The following is a 26775-nucleotide window of genomic DNA, read 5'->3' as shown; positions in this document are numbered from 1 at the left end:
ACATAATAAAATATAAATATGTCTCTTAAATTGTCAATTGACAATTGTCAATTGTCTCTTAAATAATAGTTCAGTTCAATTCAAGCCCAACTGGGCAAAGGCAGAGTGCTTGGCAAGATAGCAAAGTCAGGTTCTGCTGGAGAGCACAACGATGCAGCTGGACTGGACTCAACTGGGATTCGCGGCAAGGCAGCTAGGTAGGACTCAACTGAAGACTGTGACAAAGAGGCAGGACAGGATTTGGCAGGAACTGGTGACAAGGTGACTGAATCAGTCTGGAGAACACAGCAAGACTGCAAGGCAAAATGGCTATGGATCGTAACGAGGCAACAAGGCTAGGCTCGAATGGACTCCATGGCAAGGCGACAAGACTGGACTTGACTGGACCTCGTGGCAAGGTGGCAAAGCAAGTCTCAGTGGAACTTCAAGGCAAGACGGCAGGACTTGGCTTCATGGCGGGCAGCAAGGCAAGACTCGCCTGGGCTTTGAGGCAAGGTGGCAGGACTCGACTCGGCTGAGTTCCGTGGAAGGATGGCAAGGCAAGACTTGACTGGGCTTAGAGGCAAGGCGGCAGGGCTCGACTTGGCTGGGCTTCATGACAGGACGGTAAGGCAAGGCACAGAAGGCTGGGAAGGCTCTGGTTCCATAACAGCTACAGGGTAAGGCTCTGAGAACAGTTCCGGCTTCTCTTCTCCTAAAGAAGTTGTTAGCTCAGTGGAACTTTTGTCTCCAGTGACCCTGTCCTTGTGCTGGCTCCTTTTTAAGCTGTTCCCTTCACACCGTTTCTCCTCCGGAGCCAGTTAGGCTTCCTTTTGCTTGGTGCACTTTTTGCCTCACCTTTCTCTTGCGCTGATTGGTGGCTTTGAATTTGGCTCCTGATTCTGCCCAATCAGCTGCTCAAGACTTTCCCACTCTGCTGAGTCACTTGGAGTTTCAATGTCCCCGTTTTGCCTAGCATCGGTTTCAATTTCCCCTTCCTCAGCCTCAGAGTCAGACTCAACTCTTACACATAAGCAAGGTGAGGATGTTTGTTTCTTTCCTGTGTTTGGTAGTGGGTTTCTTATACAACTGTTGCTATCCTGCCTAACAATGTACAGAAAACCAGACTGAGGTTTTGGCAGTAGTATTAGAAGAGCTTTGCCTGGGGCAAAAAAAAGTGGGTTTGAATTATTCATGTGGCCTTGTGGCCTCAGTTGCTAATCCCTGTTTTAGCCACACATATAACATAATAACTGCATATATTCATTCAGTAATTATCAGTCTCAATCTCTTCTTCTACAGTTTTACTCTAGCAATGTCTGATTACTTAATATTGTCAATATCAAAATAGACCGATGCTACCATAAAGTCTAGACATCAAGCTGATACAGGTTAAGAATGTGATTCTTGGTCTCTAAATGCATGGGAGATGATACTTGGGAGAAAAATCAAAGATGGTTTCAATGAGGAGATGCAAAGACTAAAAATGTTCACAGATTCCTTCCCCTTAGGAAAATCTGTCACTTCTTCTGCTTATTGATGCCAATTTTTACCCTATAACGAGTCCTAGAATGACAGCTAAATTGGAAAACTGGGAAATGGCAATGGAACTGCCTATTATTAGTAGATGCTATGCATTTCCACAGGCAGAAACAAAATCATTTGGAAAGGCCAAAATAGAGGAAAACAATTTATTAATTAAAGGAATAGTGTAGAATAAGGATAAAAAATCTGCCACAACACATGTAAGATTGTCCCTTTCAAAGTACCCTTGGCTCACTGAAAAAAAAAGCTTTTTATATATCCACTCTCAAGTATTCAGTTAGTGTTATTAAACCTTTTCACTGGGGACAATATCTCTGCATCAGCATTATGAAAAATTAGTTTTCACTTTCTTAGCCACAGTAATATTCTAACTTGGAGTGATTAAGAACTTCATTAGGGGCAAGCACAAACATCCTTGGGTGAAGTCTGGCTAAGGCATAATGCATATTTATGATGCCAATTAGGGGAGCTAGGCTATTCCCTGAAACAAAGCAGACTTGTAAAATTAGCTGCAACTGCAAAGGATCTTTCTGTTTCCTGAGCTGTTAGCAATCACTAAAACATTACAGCAGTTGTTTGCTAACCTGTGTGACAGTTATACTAATAGAATGAAAAATGATGAGATTTACATAGGAATAACGAGGCTCTGCTCTTGAAGCACAGCAATCAACATGCTGCTTCTGCAGCCTTAGAGCAGAAAGGGTTCACAGGGCAGGAATGTAAGAAAAGCCTTCAAGCGATATAGCTCTTCCAAGACTAATTACATGCTCGGTATCTGGACATAGATTCTACCATAGCATGATAATTTCCTTCCACCTAAATTATTAAAAGTTTCCCAGGCAACTGCCTTAAAGCTCAAGTCAATGTGTTTCCCAGGCTCAGCATCTCTCCAAGAGGAAAATCAATTGACAAATTCTGTATCTCTTCATTTAACACATTTGGTCAAGCTCTTTTAAAGAAGATTTGATAAGACACATTCACTTAAAAAAAATCTTTGAATTATGTTCAAAGTCAGGCTTCAAAGCAAGCTGATCAGCTTCCTTCTAGGACAATATGTAAAGATTAGATAGAAAAGTCTAGGTGAAGGCAGAAGAAAATCAAATGGTCTTATTAAGTTCAGGAAAGCAATTTTTTTCTCTGTAATAGTTGAAATCCAAGAGAGGTAACAGGATTCCAGATCATTTCTTGGTGTTATAGAGAGATGGGAGACATGAAAGCAACAACTTCCTAAGACCAGAGTAGAGAAAAAAGAAAAACCTGCCAGAGGCCAAAGCCAGCCATCTGGATTTTCTCAACACCACTCTATCAGTCTAGAACAGTTTGAATTTGTCTTACCTCCTATTCTAATGCAAAATGGCTAAATACAACATTACAGTTCTTTGGGTTTTATATTAATTTCTCCCTCATTATCACCTCTTATTTCCCTGCCATAATATCCATTAAAATATGCCTCCTGAAGCTGCTACTAGCTGCAGAAAAGAGGCCTCTAATAGGAACTTTCCTCTCCCCTGAAGGAACGGTGGATTTGGCATAGGTGAATATATTTGTGTGTTTATCATCAGGGCTCTGGGGGCTTTAATTGCCCTCTGCCCAATGAATTGAGATCTGGATGAAAATCAGAGGAGGCCTCCCTCCAATAGCTATTTGCAGCTAATTTGGCTCTCAAGAGGGATTCTATAATATTGCATAATCCTTTCTCAGAAAAAGAAGTGCATTGCCAAAAAGAGGACAAAAGAAGGTACTGTATATATCTGGATAGATCATTCATATGCTAAACCAGCTACTGTCATTTAAATATGTAGCCGTTAGGGTATTTGATTATTACTGAGGAGATCTAGGTCCAGTCCACTCCCAGCTGTGGTTATCATTGGGTGACTTCAGGCCAGTGGTCACTCAGTCTCAGCCCAACCTACCTCATAAGTTGCTGTTTGTTGTGAGGATAACATGAAGGGAGATCCCCATGTGAACTGCCTTGAGAGCCTAGAGAAAAGGTGGGATATAAATCTAACAAACAAGTAAATAAAAATACAATATATCGCACTAGAATGGGAGAAGACGCTAATGAGGTGACTTCTGTCAGTCTGTTGTCCAGGAACTAATAAGTACATTTAATCTTACCTTTTTTTCTAATGGATCTTTAAATTTAAATTAGACTTGGATGGAAAACTTGAAACAGGGGAATGGCCTCTGTAAGGTATGACACAGGGCCACCCAACCAAAGAGGCTCTGTTCAAAATGAATCAGGATCATAGCTTAATTTGAATAGGATCTCACTCCCTGTCCTGAATCAGGCAGTCAGTTTAGGAGTTTTCCTTGACCCGCCTTTGTAACAAGACCTTCAGAAGTCAGCTATGGGTACATTAGGAGAGCTCAGGCTGGTTCTCAGAACTGTTTCCATTTTGAGAAAAGGGACTTGGTTTTGGTGCCACATGCCTTAGTTTTGTCAAAATTAAACTGGAGTTCATGTCTTCTTATTGTTACAGTTTTATTATTCCGCTTATATAGCCTGCCCACACACAGCATCAGAATATAACATTACAGCATATTTCTATAAAAAGTCTAAACTGTCCAAATTATGGGGATGAAGCATAATGAGCCTCTCATTTGTGTATTTGCTTTTTAATCCAAAAAGCTGTGAGAATGTAAAATACACAGTGAACTCTAAAATCTGAAACCCAAGATAAATCTGATATGTACATCATCTCCAAGCTGAAATAAATCTTGGGAAATCATTTTCCATCACAAAATAACAGTACAGATTACATGATGTATAAAACTTTCCAAGTTATGCTAGCTTACTGACTGCTAAAAATATCAGTAAAAGAAAGGGGAAAAATATCCAACCTCCAAAAGAATATCTGATCATCTGCCTGTACCAAAAATCTTATTACTTTTGTGCAACATAGACATACATCAAACCATTCACAGCAGTGGTCTGCATTTGCTTTCTACTTTACTAGCAATAACAGATACTCACAGTTGTAGCATACTGAATATCCTTCCAGATGGAGGTCTCCCGAGAGAGATCTGAGGCTTCAAAGAGGTTCTCTAGGATCACCTCCCCAATCATGTCATGCCGGGAAAACCTGTCGAAGTCAAAGACACTAAGATGGAGCTTTCTATTAGTAAGCTCTTCATAGGGCACAGGAAACTGAAAGCATTCATCAAAGGTGGGATTGAGAGTTTTCCTGTGCACTCGTGTTTGGAACTTGCGCTTCCTGTCAGGCAAGAGGTAGATCTTAACATAGGGATCAGAACTGCCACAGAGGTCCTTGGCAGGCAAGTCAAAAGCTTTGAGGATCCGCACAATCAAAGTCTCATTTTCATAGTCATATTTCAAAGCAAAATTTATTTTCCCACAGGTTTTTTCTGCCTCTCCCTTGGGGTCCTCAGAATCCACAGATTTCTGTTTGTACAACTCTGGCTTGATCCGGCCAATGCAAGTGGGCTGCTCTGCTGCAAGTGGTAGATCTGTGCCATAGTCCACACTGGAAACATGCATCTGCCTGGGCAGGTGCCTCTTGAAAGAAATGTGCCTGCAAGAGTTAAAAGGAGGAGAGCATGTTGCATGCTTGGAAATAACTGGCATTCATTGTCTGATCCACTGTAAGAACATCAGATGGAACACAGGCACAGGCACAGACCAGAAGTGGTGAGCCAATCCTCTCCCCTCCCCACATTCTTAGATATGCCACTTTGTGTCCTGGATGAAGGAACATGAGCTTCTGGTATCAGCAAACGCCTTCAGATTGTTCTGTTCACCTTACATGAATTCAAACTATTAAAATAATTATCATTCAAATAACAACCTACAGTGAGCCAGAATTTTTGGAAAAAAATGTTTTAATCCCATCCTTCTTCCTCATATGTTTTTAAATTTCAGTTTAGCAATTCAACAACATCTGGAGAGCTATAGGTTCCCCACTACTTTTAAAGGAATGAGGAGAACTCACTGTACTTTTGCTGTACTTGAATGGTAACAAAACTTTTTCTTAAATTGTAGGAGAGAGAATTTTAAATCTTTTACAACTTATTTTAATAGAGGCCTCATGTCCCCAAGAAAAACTACTATGATTTTAACTTCCTGGGAAATGAGGCAGGCCATCACTCATTCCTTTTGTTCCTTCTTATTATTACAGTTTTATTATTCTGTTATAGGAGCTAACTTGTCCCCCTAAACCTGCTCCAAAGAACAGGGTGATTAGCTAAACATGTTGTATCATGGAGGACGGAGGGAGGAAAAGGAAGGGGAAGGGGATTATACACAGGTAATTTATATATATCTAAGGGCTCTTCTTCATGTACACTCCTTCAGTCCTTGAACTGGCAGAAAAATATGCTGACATAAATTGTGTCACCCCAACATCCAATTCCTATTCTGCTTCAGTGCAACTGATGCTGTCCTTGCAGTTTAAAGGGGGACAAATTAAGGGCAGCAATTGGTGGGTTCCCCTAGCTGTATTTTCTCTCCCACTCAATGTCACCTGCCAGGAAGAAAGGTAACCACTACTGTCCTTAATATGTGATGGGGAAGACTTAAGTTACTGTAGGTGGTGTCCAGGATGGAGACTTAAGCCACTTTCAAGTTGCCCAAGCAACAGGTGAGTGGCATGGATGATGGAGCTATCCTGGTGCTTTTGGAAATTCCCCTCCTGCTTCATCTCATATTCTTCCTCTCCTCCACTGACCTGTCAGTGGGGCTATTTTGTAATATGGGTTTAGTACATTTTCAGAAGAGCAGTAGACCCTTATTCAAAAATAGCCTGAGGGAGAGGTTGATGGTGCAGTGAAGGGTTGCCAGGAGCATTGGGTTATTTCCTTTCCACTTTATTCAAGATAATAATGTTGCTGGCAGCAGGTGGCTGTGATCAGCAACAGCTGTGAACTAATCAAAATGGCACTGCCCCCAAAGTAATGAAAACAGTAGAAACTTCAGCTTCATGAATTCCCTTGTTGGCAGAAGCAGTAGAGAACCCGTACTGCCCTCATGTGAAATAAAACTAGCAACACACAGCTGGCAGAACATGGATCTCTTTCCAGATTAAATCCCACTCTCAGAAGAATGCTAAACCTGTATTTAACAAACGGGTCTAGCAGTAAACTTTGTGCTCTTCTCAAAGCATCAGTCAGGCATTACATGGACAGATGCTTCTGTCTCTCCTGCAGTCCAAGCTAAAATGGCCATTAGGCAGTGCCCAGCAATTGGTGGAAAGGGGGAGTGGGTGCAACAGTCTCAAGTGGCCAACAGGAGCTGGACAAATTCAAGCCCCTGACTTTATAATCACCAATATTGTCAGTGAGGCTTCATAAGTCATCCATACAGCAAGACTTGTGTCAGGAGGAGAGATCAAAATAACTAAAGACAAATGTAAGGTGTCTCCACAATGGGCTGGGGATGAGGCAAAGGGAACATCGTGCAGACATGACCTTTAAAAAGTGTCAGCAAGCATGTTTGTGTCATGATTAGTAGAATGTGAGAATGAACCTTAAGGAGAGTACTCACTCTCCTTCCCAACTACTGGATCAGAACTTATGTGAACTATCTATGACAGTGTTTCAATGGCTGGCTGGGGAATCCTGGGAGTTGCCAAGAATTGAGAAACTCTGGTCTATGATAAAAGACAGGGAAAGGGAGAGAAGAGAGCCACCACGTATTTACTTTACTACATTCTATTTATTTATTTCTGGTATTCATTGACCATCCCAATGATGCAACTTTGCTGGTGTACAAGCCCAAAATTGCCATTAAAACAAGCTACACCAAGCAGCACATACTTAGTGTATAAAGATAACTATCCCCATCAGTCAGTTAGGGTCAAAAGCATGAGAGAATAAAAAGTTTAAATGGTTTACGGAATGCAAGAAGGGGGATGCTTTGTTTACCTCTAGGTAACCAGGTTGCAGAGCATGGGGGTCACTACAGAAAAGGCCTGCTGCCTGAGCCATGTCTTGTGCACTTCCCGTGGAAGCCCTCCTGAGATATTCAGACTGGATGGGCAGCATAATTTTGGCAAGGCAGTGTGACACCATAGATGTTTTTTAAGTAATCACAAGTTCTTTGCATTGGTCTCCGAAGCCTCTGGGTAACCAGTACAGCAACCTTAGAATTACTGTTAATCTGCAAAGGCAGGGTTGACCTATCAGCAGTCTGGTCAATGTGTTCTGGACCAGTTGCAGCATCTGAGACTTCTCCAGAAGCTGTACAGTCAAACCATATAGGGTGCATAGCAGTAGTCCAATCATGAAGTGGTCAAGGTTTGAGCAAAAGCCCTCTGGCCACTAACTTTACTTGTTGAAACAGAAGCGTTGTGTCCAGGAGGACACCCAAATTGCAAACTCACCCTATCTACAGTCAGTATTCTAGCATACGTTGCACTGAGGTGGGCAGATGCACTAAATCATATTTCTTCCTATATCTTATGCAACTGATTCCCAGGGGAAATTTTCTAATTGAATTTCTTAATGTGTTTCCCTTCCTAATGTTTTCAGTGAATAAGCTTAATGGATATGAGTAAGAAAATCTTAAACAAAGAATGGCAGGCATACAGCTACCAAAGGCACATATTTACTACCTCATTCAATCTCTCCTGACCAAGACTTCAGAGATTTGCAGCCCTGACAACAGTGCTTGGTTAATATTCCAGAGACAGAGCATCACTATACTTCTTATAAAAGTCTTTTTGTGTATCTGTGCTTGATTTGACCATTGGACCATGTCTTCCTTGTTGTTTTTCAATCTGAGAGTTACATTCATATTATTGTAATCATTGTCATTTTCTCTGGCTACCACATATTTTAATATGAGGTTAGGAATTATTTGTTGTTCCTATAATGTCATTCTTAATCCAAGGAGTTTGGAAAGGCCTATTATTTTTTACTGTTGTGATTGTTATCCCACCAGTGCTTCTGATACTTTACAGAATATAAAAATTCCTTCCTACTGCAAGGAACATCAATTCAACACATGGAAGGAACAGAGGAATTGGAAAACAGGGAAGTAGAATGGAACAGTCCCACTGCAATCTTTTGGTTTGGCTGAGATGCAGTTTCTCAACAATCCATCTCAATTTAGTAGCCACTATGCCACCCTATGCACAGAGCTGGAGAATATGTGGTGAATACATCTTATTTGAATACATTCTTAATAGCAGGACTAACTCGTATGGCCAGGTCAGAAGTAGACACTAAATTAAAATGCTAATTGGCTGAACTAAGGCATCAAACTAGTATCAAACAATGAGCTTGTAGGAACAAAGATGTTGTTTTAAGATTAAGGTAAAATACATCACCAATGAGCTACATGCAGTCTCCAAAAATCTCCAGTATATTCCAATGACAGCCTTCTGCTTATCTCTAGTATACCCTCCCCCATAAAAAGAAATAAAAACAATTACATTTTTGTTGCAAATAGCAGCAAAAAATAATCAGATTTAATTCTCTTCACTGTGTGGAATAAGTAAACCTCATGATTTGGCTTCTCCAGTGAAGGAATATAAGGGTATAAATGTATTCATGGGGAGGATATATGAATATGTGGGGGGAAGAAATTGTGTGCATATATTTATGTACATTCTGGCCAATGCAATATCTGAATGCAACCCTCAAAGGCCAGAAAGAGCATCAGTTGTGACATTAGACTGTAAAACACTGTATATCCTTGTTCAGGGGAAGCTGAGAAAGGGAGGCAGGTATGTAGAAGAGCCATTCACAAAAGCTACTATAGGACCTTGTAGGTATCTCAGTTGCCTGTGTGATATTTCCTGCCTGAGTACAATAAGGAGAGGACATCAAACCAAGTAAATGGAAAATAAGATAGACCGACAATGTGTTCCCTTTATAGATAGTGTTGGCTGAAAGTCCCACTGTTCTTCACTATTGACCATGATTGTCATGGTTACTGTTCCAATGTCCCTGGAAAACATCGTAACGGGTTCCCATGCCATGGGGCTGACATGAGTTGCTGTACAGGAGGGGGCTGCTCCTGTTCCTTGTATCAGGCTGCGATGCGAGGAGTGAAGAATGACGAATGCATGTTTGGGTTATGTCGCCCTGCCAAGGATGTTTCCCGCAGACCGGCAGGAACCGTTAGGGACACCTTTGGGCATGGAATTGTGCTGACTTTGGGGGGAGGGATTGGGAGTTGCTTGGGGATTTATTGGAAGACATCCTGCACTTTTACTATTCTCAGCTTTGTGATCCTTTACAATGATGCTTAGAGATGATGGAAGTTCAGTGCCTCTATGGGAGAAACAGATAGGCATCTGAGTATATATTGCTCTTTTACTGTATATCCAACAACCACATGACTGCATTCATTCCACATCTCAGCTAAAAAGATTATGTGGATGAGATATGAGTATCAGTGACAAAAAAGTCACTGGCAAAGAAGTCCCAGATTGTCCTCAGCATTCAGATTTCTACATACCCTGCCTTTCTTTGTAATGAATCTTCATGCATGCATTATTTCTCCATTTAAGACTAGAGTGACCCTGAGGCAGTAGCTGATCTTAAACACTAGAATGCAGCTTCCTCTAAGCCAACATAGTGAGTGATATGTCAAGTCCGTTTATCTAATTATTCCTGCTTGAGCCACGCAAGCAAGAAAAAGTGCAAAAGGCTATAATTCCATCTGACAGTACGCCATGTCACTGATATATCTCCTTGACTCCCTAAGTTCTAACAAAATTAAAGTAGCCACAAACATATTGACAGCTTGACACAATGAGGTCAAGTCACAGTAATAAGGTTTGAATCTTTTAGTTAAGATTAACAGCCCTCAGGGAGTTCAGTGTAATACACGAGCTGGTTTACTATCAAGTCAACCTTTGGCAGAGACCAACATTCAATAAGGGGAGTATCCTTCAGCTCAGTTCTAGGTGGTGCATGTCACCCAAATGGTCAGTTTAATCATCTTTTTGCTCAGTGATTTCCAAGGGTCAAGAATATATTTAGAAGGAGAGACTTGCTACTTCAAATACTGGATTTGGCAGAATTGATCTGAGCTCCCTGCTCTGCCATATTTCCCACTTTGATGATGCTCGGGTTTTTGACCACATATAGACATTCTGGATAAACCTGGAGAGCACCAATTTGAGGAAATGTGATCTAATGCAATAGATAGCAACCTAGGAATTGTTCTGTTCCCACCTGGTAGAAGACGTAGGTTCTGTTGTTTGTCTCTGCATCCGCGTGCGTCTCATGAGATGGTCTTTCATGGACATCTGAACCTCTGCTGGGATATCTGGTGAAGTGTGACTGATTTTCACTGCTGCTTCCAAGAATCCAAGAGTCCCAGTATCCTTTAGCTTGTCAGCCATATTCTCTTTGTCGTGCTCTGCCAGATTCTGGGTGGTGGGGGTGTTAGTTGAAATAGATTTGTTCCTCCAAGGCACCCAGCACAGCTTCCAAAAGAGGAATAGAAAAACTGCCACCAGAGCCAGTCCACATACAATTACTATCACAGCAAGAAGACTGATGGAGAGCTCTGGAGGACAAGAAATGGGGGACCAACAGGGCAGGGGAGAAGGAAAATATGTGAAAAATGGTAGGAAAGGGGAAAGAAAAAAAGGATTTGATGAGAAAGGTGAAAGAACAAGAACAAACATATTCCAGAATGGTGTGCCCATTCCACCCTCACATGTCCTTGTAACAACAAAAGGTAATGGATTTCTTTCTTGTTTCAGTGCCACTTTCAGGAATGTTTTACAAAGGAAAACCACAGCTAAGGCAGCATGTATTTCCTGTTTTAAATAAGACAGTTAAATTCAGTGCTATCCTTTGTCAACCTTGTGCCGTCCAGATGTGTTGGGCTTCAGCTCCTATAGCAGATTAAAACTAGTATGTGATAATTTGTAAAACTAGAAAATACCCTTTAACACAAGCAGTAAACAGTACTTTGGTTATGAGGAGGCAAGTCTTTGGTTATGAGGAGGCAAGTCTTAATTGTTAAGTGGTGTTAGAAGTGGTGACCACTGTGTTTTTAGGAATGTTCTTGAACTGCAGAAGATGGGCAGAGTTCAGTTATATATTTCTAGTGAGTTTCATATAACCTACTTGAGCTTCTATAAAATCCTTTAAAATCCTAGAAGCAAGATGCCTGTTTATGGGACTGTCAAAATAAAAATTAGTAAGGTGCCTTTTGGAAAAGAAAGGAAAAAGCAAGACTGTTACAATGACATCCAATATGGGTTCTAAATATGTATATAGCCAGTTTGGTCTAGTGGTTAAGGTGCTGGGCTAGAAACCAGGAGACAGAGAGTTCTAGTCCCGCCTTAGGCATGAAAGCCGGCTGGGTGACCCTGGGCCAGTCCCTCTCTCTCAGCCCAGCTCACCTCACAGGGTTGCTGTTGTGGGGCAAATAGGAGGAGGAAAGAGTATTAGGTATGTTTGCCCCCTTGAGTTATTTATAAAAATAATAAAGGCAGGATAGAAAATAAATTATTAAAAAATGACTTTTAAAATTGTAGCAAATTGCAATAATCAGTTAACATTTTAAACTGGTTTTGTGGAGAAAAATAAATATCTTGTTGCAAATACATGACTTCCACCTGAGAGCAGATCATGTGCTTTGGATGCAGAGGGGTCTACATTCAATTCCCAACATCTCCTTGCGCAACTGCAAAGATACTGCCTGAAATCCTGAAGAGCTATTAGACAGACTAGTGCTCTCATTGGGAGAAATTAGCTTCCAGGATTCTCATGGAAGTTTCTGTAGCATGCAGCAACATCAAGCAAAGGGATGGTTCAGAGTAAGAGACATACAGCCATTATCCCTTCGTTCAAGGTTGATTCCTTGGACAAGGCAAAGCAGATACAGTAGTTCAGTGGAAGATGTGTTTTTTTGTGGGGGGTGCCTTCAAGCCTGGCGCCTGCCTGGACAAGTCCCTGCAGTTTACTTGGCAAGATTTTGGAAGTGGTTTGCCATTGCCTGCTTCCTAGGGCTGAGAGAGAGTGACTGGCCCAAGGTCACTCAGCTGGCTTTGTCCCTAAGGTGGAACTAGAACTTATGGTTTCTCACTTTCTAGCCTGGTACCTTAACCACTACACCATACTGGCTCCTTAATCATTAAATCATTAAAATTAATCTTTAAAAGGCAGTAAATTATTATATTTCTTATCAGGTGGAACCATTTTTTATTTTCTTCCACAAGAATCATATAGTCTTATGCTCACTCTAAAGCCTACCAATAAATGCAGGAGACAAAATGAGAAGTCAGAGCCTAAAATGGATTGCAGTTCACACTGCTGGGGGAAGGCCACTATTTTCCCTGTTAAAGGAAGTTCCTGCTAATAGAAACCAGGACAGAGGGAGGAATGTTCTATTTCTGGGGATCTCTTAAAATAAGAGAGCAATTAAAAAAAATAAGGCAGCAGGTTTTTTCACACACAGACAGTCTAAATTTATACACTGTTATTGACTGATTTTAAGATAGGCCCAAATTAGCCATTTAGTTAGTGCCAGTATTGGTTGATAGGATGTTAGTGCAGGCTTTTGCTTTGAGGGATTGTAATGTTAGTGGTAGAGAGGTAAGCGAGTCAGTTAAATTGTTGGTGAATGTGAGAAGTGAGAAGAGGCACGTGAAACTGACAGAATGGTGATGGTGGATAGTTTGTGATGGTCAGTAATGGAGATAGTGAGAAATTGTAAAAGAAAAACTTTAGGTGGCTAAATTACGAGCTTTGGCCTCCAGCATCTGCTGAGAAATGCAGAATAAGAATATCTATCTATGATAATGATGCTGGACAAACGCACAAATATGGTGGGTATTACTGATTTCTGGCTTGGCAGAACAGAGATGTAACCTGTCATAAAACTGGAGAGGTTTCAGGTCCTGCAATAGTCATGATTCCAAGGCTGGGGTTGAGGGATAGTCATGACTGTTTATTTTTATTTATTTATTAAACAGATTTATAAGGCCGCCCAACTCACACATGGTGACTCCACCTTTATGAGATTCTGACAGTAATAAATAGGGTTGCTCAATGTCCTAGGTGCCAAACGGGATCCCCTCAGGGCTACCTTCTGGACACAGCTCAATAAAATAGTATTAGAAGACACTGGCTTTGGAGAACTGATTTATAATTCACTTTCTGATGAGCACAAGTGCATTCATGGCTTTATTTTGATTTTCCCTATGAAATTACCTAGTCTCCTGCTGACCCTGTTACTGGTCACACTAATATAACTCTGTGGCCTTGCTTTACATCTGGCTTCTGTTTCCACCTTAATGCCCTCCCATTTACGTTAAGTGTCTCTATGCCTCTGTTCTTTTCCTTGATGGTCATCAGTTTCTTGTTCTCTGCATTTTGTTTTCCTGTTAAAGATTGCAGCTTATTGTTCTTTGCCTGTTTTGTGCGTTTTATGTGCTCCTCCTGGAGCATTTTGATTAGATTTAGGCATCTGTAAAAGTTTTATTTTCCTCTTCTTCTTATGGCTGAAGACCTGATGATAAAAGCACCCAGGCCTTGTAATCAATATCCACATGTTCTTGTGGCATATCCTTGTTGTAGTTGAGGGCCAACTTTGACACAACATTCTTTCCAATCTCCTCCCAGTCTTCAATTCTCCATTAGGTTTGAGCTTACAGTACTACAGGCATTTTGTCAAATATTCATAGTAGCCTATATTCAATTCAGCTAAAGGTAATCATTATCTTTTATTCAATATCTCTTTTCTTTGTTAACCATTTCTAAAATCTGCATCTTTAGATGTGCTTTTGTGCTTCTTTCTTGAACAGAACCAGCAGTTATCTAGGTGGTAAGTGAAACCTTCTAGTATCTTCTTTGGTCAACAAGTTACACCCATCAGAAAGAAAATTCACTTTTCTTTTGTATGTTCCATCCTAATAGTAAGCAATATTAATTTAAAATTTATCATAAAGGTTGCTATATCTTGAACATATGTAACTGAAGGATGCAAAGCTGAATCTCAGATATGTCCTTATCAGTACATGTTCTATGCACATGTGCTGTTAGGGAGATATATTTTTGATGGGGTTGGGTATATGAGCCTTCCTTTAAGACACAGTCAGGGTTTCTATTCTTTGATCTAAGGACCCTAACTGGAGAAGTTGTCCAAACATAAGTTTCTGAAATCTTTTATTTGTAATAAGGGAATGTAAATATCTTCCTGCACAGAATATAAGATCTTAGATTATGTTTTGCTATATTGCTAATCAGTAGTTTTAATAAAGTGAACTGTATTGTTTATTGTTTGTGTGAGAGTCTTGCTGAGTAGATCCATAATCAGCAAATGCTGAATATGTAATGCAAAATACATATACGTATGTACTATGGTAAAAAAAAAGGAATAAAACAGCCTTTTCAGCCCAGGTATACATCCCAATATGTTTATAGTACTTGATATACTCACAGTGCATCTATTAAGATGGAGTTTGGGACCAAGATTACAGCCAAGGAAAATTTCTTTCCTACAAGAAAACTGAAACCACTGTAAATGTGTGCCAAAGCTCAGTCTTACAGCCCCCAAAAAGCCAGTGATAATGAAAACTGTCAAAAGATCCAGGAGATCCAATAAGCCCAATGCTCCCCCTGTCCAGGTGATCCAGGCAACCAAAGCACTCTTGGTTCTATAGCCATGCTGCACATTTCACTGAAATGGGTGCAGATTTGTGTGGTGTGGTGATCAGACCTGAATTAGGCAAAAGTGATTCAGATCCAGCCAGAGCATCCTTTCTCTATCTGACAGCTCCTCCTTAAAAGAAGAAAAAGATGTGGATTCTTTAAGGAGCAGCTGACAGGTAGAGAAAGGTAAGAAGAAGCACCCTTATCCACTCTGGATCTAATCATCTACAGATGGACATTTCAATTGTGCATATACAGTTTGAAGCTACAGCTTATCTTGATCATCACCTTCTTCACAAACACACATACACACTCATGTGCTAAATGCAGGGTGTGTGTATGGATGGATGGATGATGGATGGATGGATAGACAGATATGTTGTGCTACAAAAAGGGAGTAACAGCCTGTCCATTCAGCTATACATCTTAATAAGTTTATGGTATTTGATATATATATATATATATATATATATATATATATATATATATATATATATATTTGTATTTTGGATTGTAGATGAGTTCTTCTGATGACTATCTTTGAAGAAATGAACTGTGACACAATCCTGTCTCTGAAGAATTAATGAGGAAAAAAGTGATATCTTAATGCTCGGTACAAATCACCTTTCAAAATTCTCCAACAGATTTGTGGACAGAGATATTGGCAGATATTTTTTTCAAGAGGAATAAGAAATTACCCAAGAGTTTCTCAAAAGTAGGATTCTTCCTTAACAGTGATAGAACTACTACTGAAAAAGCCCATGGGGAGGAATGATCTCTTCCCTTGAGATGTATATGATGTAGGGAAGCTACAGCCAACTGGAAAGATTATTATACAATGTAAGACAGGGCGTTCATATGTACCCCTTGGCCATCTCATAATTAAAGCAAAAATACCACTGTGATGAATTAAGGAGACTTAATTTTGAGTGCTTCAGCAAAGGATCGTTACCTTGTCGTGGTGCTGAAGCTTGAGCACCTCAATGATGCCATGAGCTAAAGCGTGAAGGGCCACCCAAGACGGGAAGGTCATGACAGAGAGGTCAGACTAAATGCGATCCCTGGGGAAGGTAATGGCAACCCACCCCAGTATTCTTGCCATGAAAACTAAATGGATCAGTACAACCAGAGATATGTCGGTATACCATCGGAGGATGAGACCTCCAGATCGGAAGATGGTCAAAATGCTACTGGGGAGGAACAGAGGATGAGTTCAACTAGCCCCAGACGTGATGACGCAGCTAGCTCAAAGCCGAAAGGACGGCTAGCGGCCGACGGTGCTGGTGGTGAACGGTGAATCCGATGTTCTAAGGATCAACACACCATTGGAACCTGGAATGTAAGATCTATGAGCCAGGGCAAATTGGATGTGGTTATTGGTGAGATGTCAAGATTAAAGATAGACATTTTGGGCGTCAGTGAACTGAAATGGACTGGAATGGGCCACTTCACATCAAATGACCACCAGATCTACTACTGTAGACAAGAGGATCACAGAAGAAATGGAGTAGCCTTCATAATTAATAGTAAAGTGGCTAAAGCAGTGCTTAGATACAATCCCAAAAAACGATAGAATGATCTCAATTCGAATTCAGGGCAAGCCATCTAACATCACAGTGATCCAAATATACGCCCCAACCACAGATGCTGAAGAAGCTGAAGTAGAGTAGTTCTATGAGGATCTGCAGCACCTACTGGACAACACGCCTAAAAGAGATGTTGTTTTCATCACAGGAGACTGGAATGCTAGGGTGGGCAGTCAAATGACACCTGGAATTACAGGCAAGCATGGCCTGGGAGAACAGAACGAAGCAGGACATAGGCTGATAGAATTTTGCCAAGACAACTCACTCTGCATAACAAACACTCTCTTCCAACAACCTAAGAGACGGCTTTATACATGGACTTCACCAGATGGACAACACCGAAATCAGATTGACTACATCCTTTGCAGCCAAAGGTGGCGGACATCTGTACAGTTGGTAAAAACAAGGCCTGGAGCTGACTGTAGTTCAGACCACGAACTTCTTCTTGCATAATTTAGGATCAGACTAAAGAGATTAGGGAAGACCCACAGATCAGCTAGATATGAGCTCACTAATATTCCTAAGGAATATGCAGTGGAGGTGAAAAATCGATTTAAGGGACTGGACTTAGTAGATAGGGTCCCGGAAGAACTCTGGACAGAAGTTCGCAACATTGTTCAGGAGGCGGCAACAAAATACATCCCAAAGAAAGAGAAAACCAAGAAGGCAAAATGGCTGTCTGCTGAGACACTAGAAGTAGCCCAAGAAAGAAGGAAAGCAAAAGGCAACAGTGATAGGGGGAGATATGCCCAATTACATGCAAAATTCCAGAGGTTAGCCAGAAGAGATAAGGGATTATTTTTAAACAAGCAATGCGCGGAAGTGGAAGAAGACAATAGAATAGGAAGGACAAGAGACCTCTTCCAGAAAATTAGAAACGTCAGAGGTAAATTCCAGGCCAAAATGGGTATGATCAAAAACAAAGATGGCAAGGACCTAACAGAAGAAGAAGAGATCAAGAAAAGGTGGCAAGAATATACAGAAGACCTGTATAGGAAGGATAACAATATTGGGGATAGCTTTGACGGTGTGGTCAGTGAGCTAGAGCCAGACATCCTGAAGAGTGAGGTTGAATGGGCCTTAAGAAGCATTGCTAATAACAAGGCAGCAGGAGACAACAGCATCCCAGCTGAACTGTTCAAAATATTTCGAGATGATGCTGTCAGGGTAATGCATGCTATATGCCAGCAAATTTGGAAAACACAAGAATGGCCATCAGATTGGAAAAAATCAACTTATATCCCCATACCAAAAAAGGGAAACACTAAAGAATGTTCAAGCTATCGAACAGTGGCACTTATTTCACATGCCAGTAAGGTAATGCTCAAGATCCTGCAAGGTAGACATCAGCAATCCATGGAGCGAGAATTACCAGATGTACAAGCTGGGTTTAGAAAAGGCAGAGGAACTAGGGACCAAATTGCCAATATCCGCTGGATAATGGAAAAAGCCAGGGAGTTTCAGAAAAACATCTATTTCTGTTTTATTGACTATTCTAAAGCCTTTGACTGTGTGGACCATAACAAATTGTGGCAAGTTCTTAGTGGTATGGGGATACCAAGTCATCTTGTATGCCTCCTGAAGAATCTGTATAACGACCAAGTAGCAACAGTAAGAACAGACCACGGAACAATGGACTGGTTTAAGATTGGGAAAGGAGTACTGCAGGGCTGTATACTCTCACCCTACCTATTCAACTTGTATGCAGAACACATCATGCGACATGCTGGGCTTGAGGAATCCAAGGCTGGAGTTAAAAACGCTGGAAGAAACATTAACAATCTCAGATATGCAGATGATACCACTCCGATGGCTGAAAGCGAAGAGGAACTGAGGAGCATTATGATCAAGGTGAAAGAAGAAAGTTCAAAAGCTGGCTTGCAGCTAAATCTCAAAAAAACCAAGATTATGGCAACCAGCTTGAATGATAACTGGCAAATAGAGGGAGAAAATGTAGAAGCAGTGAAAGACTTTGTATTTCTAGGTGCGAAGATTACTGCAGATGCTGACTGCAGTCAGGAAATCAGAAGACGCTTAATCCTTGGGAGAAGAACAATGACAAATCTCAATAAAATAGTTAAGAGCAGAGACATCACGCTGACAACAAAGGTCCGCAAAGTTAAAGCAATGGTGTTCCCCGTAGTAACATATGGCTGCGAGAGCTGGACCATAAGGAAGGCTGAGAGAAGGAAGAGAGATGCTTTTGAACTGTGGTGTTGGAGGAAAATTCTGAGAGTGCCTTGGACTGCAAGAAGATCAAACCATTCCATCCTCCAGGAAATAAAGCCAGACTGCTCACTTGAGGGAATGGTATTAAAGGCAAAACTGAAATACTTTGGCCACATAATGAGAAGACAGGACACCCTGGAGAAGATCCTGATGCTAGGGAAAGCGGAGGGCAAAAGAGGGGCCAACCAAGGGCAAGGTGGATGGATGATATTCTAGAGGAGACGGACTCGTCCCTGGGGGAGCTGGGGGTGTTGACGACCGGCAGGAAGTTCTGGCGTGGGCTGGTCCATGAAGTCACGAAGAGTCGGAAGCGACTAAACGAAATAAACAACAACAAATTTTGAGTGGCCTGGTGGCTAGCTAAGATCTCTTAAGGGCTCTCTAAGCATAGTAACTGTCTCTCCAATGAGCACCAGTGGGTGGAATTCAGGGGGAGAGGAAATTAGGAGATTCTCTATTCTCAGTTACACTTGGCTGGAGGACTGCAGCAAATAAGAACTGCAGAAAACAGATTTCATGTGACTGGAGCTAACAATTTAGGCCAAAGGCCTAAAAATTCCTAAGAGAAATTTTTGAAAGGTAAGATTGGCTGGAACGTATGTACTTACTTACATATAACATTTATTTGATTAATACCTGGTGCAACAAAAAAAGACTCTTAGTGGTTTATCAAGCTTCCATTAAAATGCTATAAAATGTCCACAGTATAACTATAAACATAAAAATCAACCCATCATAAATTACACATAAAAAAATAAGTAATTGATGGCATCAATTCATGACCGAACATCACTGTTTTTAGTATGGAAAGCCAATAGGCTGGGGGTGCCTGAATTACTGCGAGGAGTCTGTTCTAAAAAGCAGGCCTACTTACAACAGGCCTGAGCCTCTACCCCATCTCACATCACAGAACTGGGAAATTGCAAGCAGGTTCTTCTGGGGCACATGAGTCAGGTAGGTCAAAGCATTCCTGCAAGCACTCCAGTGCCAAGCCATCTATGGCTTTAAAGCTGAAAAATAGCATTCTGATTTATACTTGGAAGCTAACAAGAAACCAATGTGGTGCCTGGAGTGCAGATTTAGTGTGCTGATGTTGGCAAAACCACTGGATTCTAGACCAACTGAAGCTCCAGATGGTCTTCAAAGGCAGCCCCAGGTAGAATGCATTGTAGTGATGATGAGAGCATGAGGTAAAGTTGTCATGCTCCAGGTGAGGCTGGAACCTGCGCACCAGCTGAATCTGGATAAAGTATCCTTGCCCATTGCCTCCAGTTGCCCATCCAGGGGCTGCTGCAAGTTCAGATATACCCGCCAAGCCACAAACCTGCTCTTTTGGAGCAGTACTACCTGTCAAGAGACAACACCAGAAATATCAAGATACTTAAAATGATGGATGACCTCCCCCAGTGGTTTAATGTAAAAAAGCAGTGAAGAAAGGACAAACCTGTAGCACCCATAGGGGAGCAGCCACTTGGCCAGTCTTTCTCGCCACCTCTGGAACTGTCCACAAAAGAAATAGTAGAATCATTGCAGAACAGTGCCTTCAAATGTTAAACCCTGCGTGGGGTCCGAGATACCATAAGAGATACAAAAGGACCATAAGGGATGCAGTACTCCCATCCAGATCCCCACAAAGATCATCAACAAGCCTGACTAATGCCATTCCATGCCTAAATCTGAATCCTGACTCAAATGGTATAGATAAACTGCTTCCTCCAGGGTGCTTCAGGACCGATACACTGACCAGTAGTTTCAATAACCTTTTCCCAAAAGGAGAGCCTAGAAGTGAAGCCATTATTGGCCTGCTAGAACCACCTAACGGAGCAGAGTTTAACACAGCTGAGAAGCTGCACACAGAAAAAGAATATCATCTCAAATAGCTTCAATGAGCATGTCAGAGAAACACAGGTTATTGATCTTACACACTCATCCCTCCCAAGCATAAAGAATTACATGCTTAGACATAGTAGGTTCAAAGTAAAGTAAAAAAAGGAGGATTACTGACTTTATTCTTTGGTCTAGTTACATTCATCTTTGGTGGAAAATGAAGTTCCTTGTTTCTTCTGTTCTTTACCTATACTTGGTGATCTCTTAGCCTTACAGCTGCTAAGAGCTGTGTGGAAGAAAGTGGAATTCTGGGCCCACCGCACGGCACCCAGAGATGGAGCAGCTCACAGCCACGTGCTTCGCTCCCGGAGGAGAAGGAGAAAAGAGTAAGTGGGAGTGGCAACAAACAGCTTCCTCTAACAAGCATGGAGAGTTGCATCCTGGTAACAAATTCAATTTACATGCTAATTGAGGCATGCTGATTTGTTAACATTTCCAAGAAGCATGGCAATAGTTGTCAGATACAGAAAGTTCCAAGGAAGTCCTCTTAGGAGGAGATGTATTACAACCTCTTTCAAGGCGGCCAACCTTAATCCTTCCAAAGAGGTGTTGATCACCTCCTAGATTCAATCTGTCCTACTTTCTCCAAACTACTACCAAAAGGGGCAAAGATCAAGCCTACAAATGGCCAGGGACATCTGAGAGAGCACCCTATTCACTTCATCAGAGTCCCAAATGGGGCAAGACATTGCTTCAGTCACCACAGTTGATTCCACCCCATAAAAAGTCAAGACTTTGGCAAATCTGAACAATTTATTGGCAAAATGCTGTGCTAACTGGTCACAGCAATCAGGTAGGAGATCTTCTTTCACTAATATATAATTGGCTACCTTAAATCAAAGCCACTGAATGATAGACCACCAATGCAATAAGGAAGGAAAAATAGTGATGCTTCACCTCCCTTATTGCCCCAGTGTAGGCTCAGACTTGATTCATACCTATGCCCAGTAAGATTCACTTTTCATTTTTCTCCACTGACTCTCTAGGCATCTTTTCTACTGCTTCATCTCCTGGAGGTCCTCAGTAAACCAACTGACAAGCCAGGATCAGCCAACAGGATAGATTGCTCAGGGGCAATCAAGTAATCCTTCTCCACTCTGGGGTTCTTAAGATGTATTTGTTAACAATTCCTACAATCTCTGGTCAATATGGATGTTCCAGTTCGATACATCTGGAAGGCACCCAATTGGGAAAGAATAACAGGATGTCTCCTATTTACTGTGTACAAACCCCAGCCATATTTTCAGTATGGTTTTCTCCATTGCACCTTTGGAGGCTAGTTTAGAGAGCATAGGGCAGGCTGTGTGGCACAACCAGTTTTAGTAACTTCTTGCATCTCAGACTCACCCTATCTAATGGTAACACTGTACTCACCCTGTACAAAGTTAGTCATAATTCACTAGCAATAAGATGTTTGATTTCTCCAATGCTCTCTTTCCATCCAGCCCCAATCTTCAAGAAAGTAGTAGAAATTATGATTTCTTTGGTCAATTGAGACAAAAACAGACAACTATTTCCTGACTTGCTTAGTTTAGCATCTGGTGATTATGTACTTAATTAGTAATTTTCTTTGTGTAGAAGCACAGTAAAGTAGAATAAATTCTATCCACACATTTTGTGAAATGTACCCTTTGGCACAGGAGTGAATTCTACTTGTTTTGTGCTGTTCATATTTCTTACTCTTTTATAAGCCATGTGGGACTGCTGATAATCTATTGAAGGCTGGGATATTTAGAATATCATTAATCTAAAGGTAATGTCTAGTGTGTGCAACTATATACATCCTCCTCAAGCACAGTTGATCAAATTATGATATTAGGAGGATTCACCTGTGCTATCTGTTCACAGATAGCCATCTGGAAATGGTCATTAAGAAGCACTTTTAAGATTGTAATGCTTTGCTATATGAGGAAGATATTTTTCCTTAAGGTATTTGTTCTATTAATACAGATGATTTTACAACATCTGTTAGCAACTGTCATGACCTCGTTGCAAGGCACAAAGAGCCTCACAACGTGGATCATGATCATTAAGGAAAAGGGGGAAGAAGATAATCCAATCAGGGATTAAAACAAGCACCCAAAGACACCCACACCCATGATCCCATCAACAACTGAAAAGAGAGACGTCAGAGGAGTGAAGATAAGGAGCACATGGTGCCCCGGAGAACTCAACCGTTGCAGGAAGACAAAGAGGACAACGGGGAAAACGCCCACGCAGCCATCAAGGATCCCATCAAGAGGGATCGGGGCATTGAGGGGTGGGGAAGCCCGGGGAAATACAGGAGGGTATAAAAGGGGCACCCCCACACTACCTACCCCGTTCCCGTTTTTCGATCTGTCAGCTGTCATTCCAATAAACCAGAAATCCTTAATACCCATTAAGTGAGTCTGTGTCTTATTGCGAAGAGAGGCTGGCCCTGACATAAAAACGGGAACCGCAAAAAATTTTTTTTTCCACCTGGTACCTATCCAACACGTTTGTGAGGGACCCAGCCAGGCATGGAGAACCAGGAACCGAGGAGGCGCAACCCTTCGGCGCCCGGCGATGAAGCCCCGCTCTCGCAGGGCGGGATGCAGCTGAGGTCCGGGCGATGCAACGCCCCGGTAAGTATGGGACCCAGCTGGGGGGAAGCAGCGGGGGAGGGACCCACCCCGGCGCCCCGGAGCCCGCGAGGCACCGGGGGCGAGACGAGGGGACCCTCTCCAAGCCTACAGGCAACCCCGGAGGAAGCGCGAGACGAACCGCCACCCTGGGCGCTCGAAGGCGAGGGCGCGCCTGGCACCACGGCGGGATCGAGGGACGATCCGTCCTCTACCACGGCCAACGGCGAGGGCGAGCGGAGCGGCGAAAACCTCGGCGGGAAGCCGGGGACGGCGGAGAGGCTCGACGCGTTGGAGGAAGGGATGCAGGCGGTGCGGCAGATGCTCCAACAGCTGACGGCGGCACAGGGACTCCGCGACGGAGGCGGCGCAGAGGCACCCCCGGTCGAAAGGAGGCAGGGCGAGCGGGGCGGCGGTGACGGCGGAACCCGACCCAAGGAGCCCAACCGACGACCTGAGGCGCACCGGGAGGCGAGACGGGGTGGAGACCCAGCGGACGGCGGCGACCACGGCGGGACCCGACCCCAGGAGGCCACCCAACGAGCGGAGGCGCGCCCGGACGTGAGACGGCGGGACAACCTCGGCGGCGGCGGCGGCCGGCCCCAGGAGCCCACCCCACGACGGGAGATGCGCCAGGCTGAGAGGCGGAGGGACGACCCGGCGGGCGGCGACGGCGACGGCGGAGCCTGGATCCAGGAGCCCGACCGAGGGAGAACACCCCGCCCTCCCCCCCGAGCGACGGGACGACGACCTTGCGAGGAGCCCCAGAGAGAGGCACCAATGCCGCAAGAGAACCGGAGACACCCCGACCCGCAGCAGCTCCTGCAGAGCCCGAGGCACGACGCAGAGGGGGCCAGGAGCCAGACCAGGACACCCGCCAAAGACTTTGGCATAAAGTTCGATGGGGACCCCTCGAAACTCTCCTTCTTTTTGACTAACGCGAGGTACTACCTCGAAGAATGGGGTCCCTGCTTCAGAACTGAGCGGGGCAAAATCAATGCCCTGGCCATAAAATTAAAAGGACGGGCCGCCGATTGGTACGTCCAATTGTGCCAATCAGGCGCCCGGGCGCTGCAGGACAGCACTGAATTCCTGCAGGCACTAGAAAGGCACTTCAGGGACCCCCTGGAGCAAGAAAAGGCAAAAAGGGCGCTAGAGACACTTAAACAAAGCCCGCGCTCCGTGGCTGAGTATGCCATGGAGTTCCAAGCCCTAGCCGGAAAAGTGGACACTTGGTCTCAATCGACACTGATTGAGAAGTTCAAACATGGACTCAACTTAAATGTCCTCCGGTGGGCACTTGGCCGCGACAACCCCAGCTCCCTCACGGGGTGGATCCAGCTGGCAGCGGAAGCGGAGAACGCCCACGACACGTTCCTCCACGCAAGGAGGGAAACGCAACAGATGGAGACAGTGAGACCCCCACGCACCAACGCAAGGCAGGTGAGGGCGAGACCCCAACCTTGGAAGGAGGAACGGGACAGACGCTTCGCTAAAGGGCAATGCTTCACGTGCGGCAGGGAAGATCACAAAGCAGCCGCATGCCCCAAAACGACGCCCAGAGAGAGCCCAAGGAGGGCACAAACAGCACCAACCCCAGCGCCAAGAAAGCGACCAGCAGCAAAGGGGGAGTACCGACGCAGACACGGCCCCTACAGTTCAGAGGAGGAGGAAAGCAACCCCGATGAGGCGGCGGGAAACGACAACCACCTGGCCTAAGGGGCGCCGAAGGACAGGTGGAGGACACTGACAGGCGCTTCGACAAAGGGGTGAGTGAGGAATGCCCCACCCTCTACGTCCGTGTCACCCTCACCCATAGAAATAAAACTGAAAAGGTCTGGGCACTCATTGATTCGGGTTGCTCCAAAAGCCTCATGCACCCTGACCTGGCAGCCGCACTCGACCTCCGCTGCTATCCACTTCAGCACCACCTGGTGTTCTCGCAGCTCGATGGATCTGCAGCGGGAGGGGGCCCGGTCACCCAATACACCGGAGAAACCGCGCTACGGCTCGGCAGCCACGAGGAAAAATTGGCTTTCATCGTGGCACCGGTGGGGCAACCCCGACTCATACTGGGGATCCCATGGCTCGTGCAGCAAAACCCAGTCATCAACTGGAGAACCAGAGAGATTAAGTTTGCTGACGGGCGCTACCACGCACCTTCAGGGAACAGGGTTCCCCGAGCAGCCATGGGGGGGGTGACGACGACTGTGGAACACAGAGAGACAGCACTGCCAGAGGGACTGCCGACCAAATACGGGGATTTCGCCGACGTTTTCGGTGAGAAAGAGGCGGACAAACTCCCCCCCCACAGAAAGACGGACTGCACCATTGAACTGGTCCCGGGGGTACCCCTACCCAAACCAAAAATATATGCTATGACCCAGCGAGAGCTAGCTGCATTAAGGGACTTCATAGACAAAAACCTGGCGAGGGGTTTTATCGAGCCAGCAAACTCTCCAGTGGGAGCGCCAGTCCTCTTTCGCGAGAAAAAGGACGGGTCATTGCGGCTCTGTACAGACTACCGCGGATTAAACGCAGCAAGCATTTCAAATAAATACCCCTTACCCTTAATAAAGGACATTTTGTCCCACTTGGTAAAGGGTAAGGTATTCTCCAAACTGGACATAAGGGAAGCCTACTACCGCATACGGATACGGGAGGGGGATGAGTGGAAGACTGCTTTTAATTGCCCATTGGGGGCGTTTCAATATAAAGTACTCCCATTCGGATTGGCAGGAGCACCGGGGGTATTCATGCAGTTAATTAATGAGGTCCTGCGTGACCACCTTTTTAAGGGGGTTTTGGTTTACCTGGATGATGTATTGATCTACACAGAAACAGAACGTGAGCACGAACGCTTGGTAAAAGACGTGCTCAAGAAACTTCGCAAGGCAGAGCTGTTTGTAAAGCTCTCCAAGTGCGAGTTTCACAAAAAACAAATTGACTACCTAGGGTATAGGATTTCTGCTAAAGGGATAGAAATGGACCCCAGCAAGGTCCAAGCCATCCTGGCGTGGGAACGCCCACGCACGAGGAGACAGCTGCAAAGCCTCCTGGGATTCACTAATTTCTACAGGGGGTTCACGCCCAGGCTGGCAGAGACTATATTGCCTCTAACTAATCTGCTAAAGACTAAGGGCTTGGGGGACACGCGCAAATCGAGGAACCCGGGGGCGCTACTGAATTGGACAGCTGACTGTCAAACGGCTTTCGAGAGACTGAAAACCCTCTTCACAGCTGAGCAAGTGTTACAACACCCCGACCCCACCAAGCCTTTTGTGGTGCAGGCAGATGCCTCTGACTTTTCCATCGGAGCCATCCTGCTCCAAAAGGACTCCGACAACCACCTAAAGCCCTGC

The 26775-nt window shown here is 43.8% G+C and overlaps 1 protein-coding gene across 2 annotated transcripts in view; it reads right to left on the bottom strand.

Annotated features, from left to right (window-relative positions):
* SYT6 (synaptotagmin 6) overlaps nt 1–26775 on the bottom strand; it is a 176196-nt gene that overhangs the window by 57810 nt on the left and 91611 nt on the right. For both annotated transcript variants that reach the window (XM_063297393.1, XM_063297394.1), the window contains 2 exons: nt 10672–11008; nt 4502–5060 (listed from right to left, as the gene is read on the bottom strand). In XM_063297393.1, the coding sequence (XP_063153463.1) occupies nt 4502–5060; nt 10672–11008 (896 nt within the window). The remainder of the gene's footprint in view (nt 1–4501; nt 5061–10671; nt 11009–26775) is intronic.

The sequence above is a fragment of the Candoia aspera genome, chromosome 3 (assembly GCF_035149785.1).
Source record: "Candoia aspera isolate rCanAsp1 chromosome 3, rCanAsp1.hap2, whole genome shotgun sequence".
Taxonomy (NCBI): domain Eukaryota; kingdom Metazoa; phylum Chordata; class Lepidosauria; order Squamata; family Boidae; genus Candoia; species Candoia aspera.
Note: the sequence above shows the minus strand (reverse complement) of the source record. Positions and strands in the feature narration are given on the sequence as shown.